Below are 6,031 nucleotides of genomic sequence, written 5' to 3'. Positions count from 1 at the left end.
CCCACAAAAACCACCATACCATTTACCAGGACACCTAATACTCTGGACAAGAAACCAAATTCCATCTTCTCTGCTCTTCTCCCCCCCAATCTCCGGTAGAAGCATTTACAAACACAAATAGTTAAAGGTCACCAGTAAGAAGTAGAAGACGGATTTGCCTGATCCATCTGTGCTGGGATAATCCAGAATTGGCCGTGAATATGTTGAAGGGCCTACACACTACACCAGTAATTCTTTTCCACCTGCCATCCACACCAGTCAAATGTGTTATTCTTGTACATTCTTTGGAGGAGAGTGTTAGGCATGTGTATCTACAGATTGGGCACTCAATAAGTGAGACAGAAAAGCAAACTTCAAATATAAATTTTTTAATTCCCAGCTAAAACCTTGAAAAAGTAAGCAAGTAGATGGTGTATCCTAGTCGTACACTGGTTTTGAGTCAAATCTGCTCATGTGGAACTGATGCAAAGAAGCGGATTAGGAAATGTGTATTTTTTCCACATAAGGTATGGAATGAAGGAAAAATCGTTGATTTTAACAGCCAGAAGATTTGGGGAGTTGGCTGCAACTTTGCCACCAACTGCTTGTGTGACCTTAAGCGAATTCTTTATGCTTTCTGGGTCATTTCTTCATCTGTAAAATGAAAAGGTTGAACCAGACCAGTCAGTGAGCTTTCCTTAAAGCTGTAGGTCCTTTCCTTTATAAACAAACTCCTCTAAGCAGTCTCAAAATCCTTACATGTCGGCACATCCCATCAAGCCTAGCATCAGGAGAACAGGCTGGAGCCGCAGTACTGGTGTCCTTTGGCTCTGTGATGGGCTACCTGTGTGAGCATGGGCAAGCATCTCACCTCTGTGAGCCTTAGCTTTCACATACAGAAAATGGAGGCAACAATTGTGACAGTACCTCCTAGCATCTGGGAGAGAAGTAAGTTAGTGAGTCTCTGAGCTTAGATGGCCTGGAGCTCCATACGCCATTAGTTATTATTGAGTCACAGCGATGAACAGAGCCACGTGGCACCGCAGAACCCTGCCAAACTCTATCCGCTCACTGACTTATGGGGGTAGCAAGCACTGATAGTGTCATTCTGCACTTATCACTTAAAGAGCTTATAAATAACTTTGTTTTTTTTTTTTCATAAATAGAGGAGTTTCTATATAAAAAGATAATTGGGGATGTTTATCACCCGAGGAATAAAACCAGAAAGAAGTGCAACGAAGAGCTTGCTGTAAGTCATCATCAGGGTTATTTTAGTGGAGAAGGCAGGGGCTGGGATTGTGAGGAAACTAATGAAGGAGGCTCCTGGGGTGGCCGGCAAAGTTCTACTTCCCAACCTGGGTGCTGCTCTAGGAGTGTTCTCCATGTAACGATTCGCTAAGTTACACGTTTGTTTTGGGTGGCTTTCCATATCGTTTGTTTTATTTTTACAATAAAAAGTTTCTTAGAAGTGGTGTTTCATAAAACAAAATCAATGAGTATGTAAATGATGCCTACTGGCTTCCAAAATGTTAACAATTTGCCTTGCAATGCATGTCAGTATGGATGTGTTATTGTGTTACTACACTTTTAAAAATACTTTTAAAAATATACTTTACAATAGGAGCTTTGTTTGCAGTATCTAAGAGTATTTCTGTAGAACCAACCACCTGGAGAACACTTTTTGAAAGCCAACAGGCTTCTGTTAAAATGTTATTTATGATTCCATGACGTTTGTTTTTTTTTTAAAGGCACATTCTGAAAATCAAAGTCTTGTCCTTCATAATTTGACTATCTTCATGAAACACCAATTATTTTTGCCTCAAAAAGGGAATGCTGCGTTAATATTTACCCTTCATTTCCACCATTCTTCAGTCAGGGTGAGTCACAAAACCCAAAACTTTCCTAAGACCTGAAACCTTCCTCTTGGTCTGTGATTTCTAGAATTCTATATGTGCAAACAACAAATGATTTAAGTTCCCCCAAGTGAAAGAGGAAATTGGGCAGTAAGAGCTTGTCCACATCTTTGAGGCTGGGAGGAGCCCACACATTTAACCATACCATCTGTACAAATGGTACCAGAGTTCAACATGCTTATGATTAGAAGGGCTTATGATTTATGCTTGCTAGTTAAATATGCTTATGATTTAAAATTATTTTCTCTGGCAAGAAATAACCTAGTCAGCACCACAGCTTAGCCAGATGATGGGAAATAGATACATATTTCAGTGGTACACATTTTAACTTGCTGAGCCCAGTAAATGCTACTGTTTTCTTTTCTTTCTATAACAAAAGACCTATCTTCCTGTAGGATCCCAGAAAGTTTTTAAAAATACATTCATTAATGAAAGCAGCTACAAGTCTTGTAACAGCGGTTTATTATGACCAAAAGAATCACTGGGGTTGGCCTCGAAAAAACTGTACCTTAACGGAAGGCAGAGCCTATACCGAGGAACAGGACTCCCAAAAGCACACGAATAACCACTACACCATAAAGCATACACAGAATACGTGGCAGCAGTAATCAGACTCCAATAGAAGGAGATATGAGGGGATGCCCGGGTGGCTCAGCAGTTGAGTGTCTGCCTTCAGCCCAGGGCATGATCCTGAAGTCCCGGGATTGAGTCCCACCTCGGGCTCCCTGCATAGAGCCTGCTTCTCCCTCTGCCTGTGTCTCTGCCTCTCTCTCTCTCTCTCACAAATAAATAAGTAAAATCTTATTTAAAAAAAAAGGAGATATGAGGACTTCTTAACATCTTTAGGGTGTTATTCCCGGCCCCTCAAGATTTCATAAAATTATGCTGTGTGCAAGGTAACTGGACATCACAGACGTAACTGTCCGCTTCTGCAGTGAGAGATAGGAAAGTGTGTGGATAAATGGGAGAAGTAAGAGTTTGCTGTTTTTAAAGGGCTATGTTGGACAACCAGAAAGGAGGGTAAGTTCACTTTACTTGGCTAAATGGGGACAGTCAAATCTTAACAGCAAACTGGAGGACATGAGAGAAATGAGAGTAACTGACTTATTTTAAAATGAGACCATTCTCAGCCAGAAGTCGAGGAAAAAAATTTTAAAAAGTGAAATGCATTTTCTAAGAGCCAAAGATGAGCCCTGTCACCAAATATGTTCAACAGGGGAGTATAGAAAGCCATGGCTGCTTCCTGGCTGAGGACCACAGACAACCTACTAGGTGCCACACACCATGCTGGGAGCATCGCACACACACAATGCTAGCTGGGCACCACATTTCAATAGGAGCTGGAATAAACAGCATTATGACCATCACCACACATACTTGGACCCTAGTTAAGCTCAAGCAATGTGCTTAACAAAATGGCATGAAAATTTGAAACCTGATGGAGGAGAATGACATTTCTGTTCTACAGAATCCCAATACAGACTGAGAATTAGTGGCAACAGATGAGAAAAAAAAAATCTCAATAGAAAGTTCTGCAAACTAATGGACCCTTAAACCCCACAAAGTTATAGCTTGAAGAAAGGAGCACAGATTCATAGCAGTCTAGTCCCCAGTGAGAAAACTGCAAGAACTTTTAGGTGAAAAGCCTAAACATTCACCCTAAACACATAAATCACTACATTTTCAAGAAAGAAAAGTACAGACTAGTCTTACCTTATTGCGGCAAAAGGGCTGGAATAAAACTTACTGACTCATAGAAGCAACTTTCACATGTATCTGAACATCAAACACAACACACAATATAAAATCAAAAATAACTAGAACAGAAAAGTTTTCAGTCTGACCTTAAAAATACTGAGCAAATCACTAGATGAAGCCAGATCAAAAGGAAGGGCATTACACCAGCTTGTAGCCATATGTGGAAGGGCCCCAACTGCACAGGGCACAGATGGTATACAATGGGGAGGAGGGGGGCACCAGCAGATCCCAAACATAAGGCAAATAAACCTGCTTCGGCTTATACACAGGTAAGGCAGTTTGAAAGAATGAATAATTCTAAACACAACTGATAAGATTTTAAACTTGGGATAACTGGTGCTAGATGTCCCTAGCTAAAGCGTGCTCACCGGTTTAAGCTCTGAAATCCTTTGTATGATAATTTAAATGAAACTAAAATCTCAGGGAGTATGATATACACAAAGGGATGGTAACTTGTTATTAAATGATAACCGAGTAGTTAAAACTTAAAAAAGACCAAACCAAACCAAACAAAAAAAAAAAAAAACCCCAACCATACTGTGGTTGTGAGCCATATTACCTGATTAAGGTCTGAGAAATTCAGGGGGAATTTAATGCATGCTCACAAAATTAATAGCTCTATTTGAAAACAGAAACCCTACAAATTTTATTAAAATGTTCAAAGTTCCCATTCATCATATAAGGTAAAGTGCTAAAATTAAAATTTTCACCTCTTTTTAAAACTTTCTTAGGTAAAAAGACAAAAGGTACCATTGATTTTCTACAGAAAACTCAGAAATGCTCATATTTACTTCAGGATTGTTTCTCTAATACAAAGTTGACAGTTTTATAAATCTCCAACACTTGTTCCAAAATAAAAGTTTCAGAAAAATCCTCTCACTTCAACATTAGGAGTTGAAATTGTCACAAAGAAATCTTGCATTTCATTAAATGAGTTGATTGCTTTTTAAAAGACAGCAACCCAAACAAACATTTAACACAGATTTCTTCAACTTCATGATTTCTGAAGGACACAAAAGCATAGAATATCCAAAAGGCTATTTCATTGGATATTCTAATTGGTACATTCAACACACACATATACAATGGGACTCTAAATTTTAGCAGCAATGATGGACAAAAAAATATTGACTTCACAATGACTTTTGATTATCACTCACATGGTTTAGGGAATACTTACTTGATTTTTTGGACACTTCTTTGTATTAAAGAATCCTTCCACTTTAGTAACAGCTTTGCTAAGCTACATCTAGGAGTGACAATTTTAGTGGAAATTCATTCCCAGGCTACTTTGATAGTCATTTGAACAGTTTTGCGTTATTTTACATGCAATTTTATAGCTCTATAACGTTCATTTAATCTTGTTCAATGATGCTGAACCCCAGATGCCATAAGATATTATAGAAAAGTAGTTACTGCACATATGGAGTAACTACTTTTTCTGAACATTAATTTCTTTTCTCTTAACACACTGAAATGGTATTTAGAAAAGAGAAAAGCCACCACTCTGTATTAAAGGTTTTATATCATGGACTTCCAGAGATGGGCTACTTATTACCACTGTGGTCCTGGCCATAAAGTTCTTATTTACGAGCATCATCTTCTCAAGTCTAAGTGATAATGGCTTTCTCCAGCCTTCCTAGGGTTGTTGGTATTGTAATTCCAATTAGGTCACCTGAGAGCTTGGGGAGTGGGAGGCTCGCCTCATTTGTCATTTGAGGGGGTGGGTAGATATGAACAGGGGTTTTCAAAGGGAGGTCTGAGGACCATCCACATTAGAATCACTGGGGCTCTTGCTAAAAAGGCAGATATCTAGGCCTCCCAGACCTGCTGAATCAGAATCTCTAGGGTTAGGGCTGAGAAATGTGCATACTGAGTAAGCATCCCATGATTCTTCTGCACACTAAGGGGTGAGAAGCACTGGTAGATGATCTCGAAGGTCCCTTCCACTCTAAAATTCAAAGATTCGGTGAGTTTTCTTTTAAAAACAGAGTAGTGTCAGCAAGATGAGAGTATCTCTACAACACAAGATGGTGACTTTTAGCCTGAATGTACTAACCTAAGTAAGAAGTACTCACAGATTTGGATGTATATGTAAAAATAGAAAACAGAAACAGAACAGCATAATCAGATGTGTAAAGTACTTATTTGAGCTTTCTTCTGTGTGAGAGTATGAGTGGGAGAACCCACTCTAATTGCCACGCAAAAGCATAGGTTCAAAGGGCTCTTCTTCACCACCACCTCCATTCCCATCTTTTCCCTCTCCACCTTCTGACCCCTCTCAGTTGTCGAGGCAATTACCCAGGCTCTTACAATCCCGAGCCGCCAAACTCTTAAGTAATTTTTAATTGGTCTGCATATATTCTTTTAAGAAATAAACT

General features: G+C 39.2%; 1 protein-coding gene across 1 annotated transcript in view; it reads right to left on the bottom strand.

Annotated features, from left to right (window-relative positions):
* Nucleotides 1-390: 390 nt before the first annotated feature.
* Nucleotides 391-6,031, bottom strand: part of EIF4E3 (eukaryotic translation initiation factor 4E family member 3) — a 49,857-nt gene continuing 44,216 nt past the window's right edge. Inside the window, exon 8 of the mRNA XM_038565856.1 lies at nt 391-633. Coding sequence (XP_038421784.1) covers nt 608-633 — 26 coding nt within the window. The 3' untranslated portion in view covers nt 391-607. The remainder of the gene's footprint in view (nt 634-6,031) is intronic.

This window comes from Canis lupus, chromosome 20, assembly GCF_011100685.1.
Source record: "Canis lupus familiaris isolate Mischka breed German Shepherd chromosome 20, alternate assembly UU_Cfam_GSD_1.0, whole genome shotgun sequence".
NCBI lineage: Eukaryota > Metazoa > Chordata > Mammalia > Carnivora > Canidae > Canis > Canis lupus.
The sequence above is the reverse complement of the archived record's forward strand: the minus strand, read 5'-3'. Positions and strand labels throughout refer to the sequence as shown.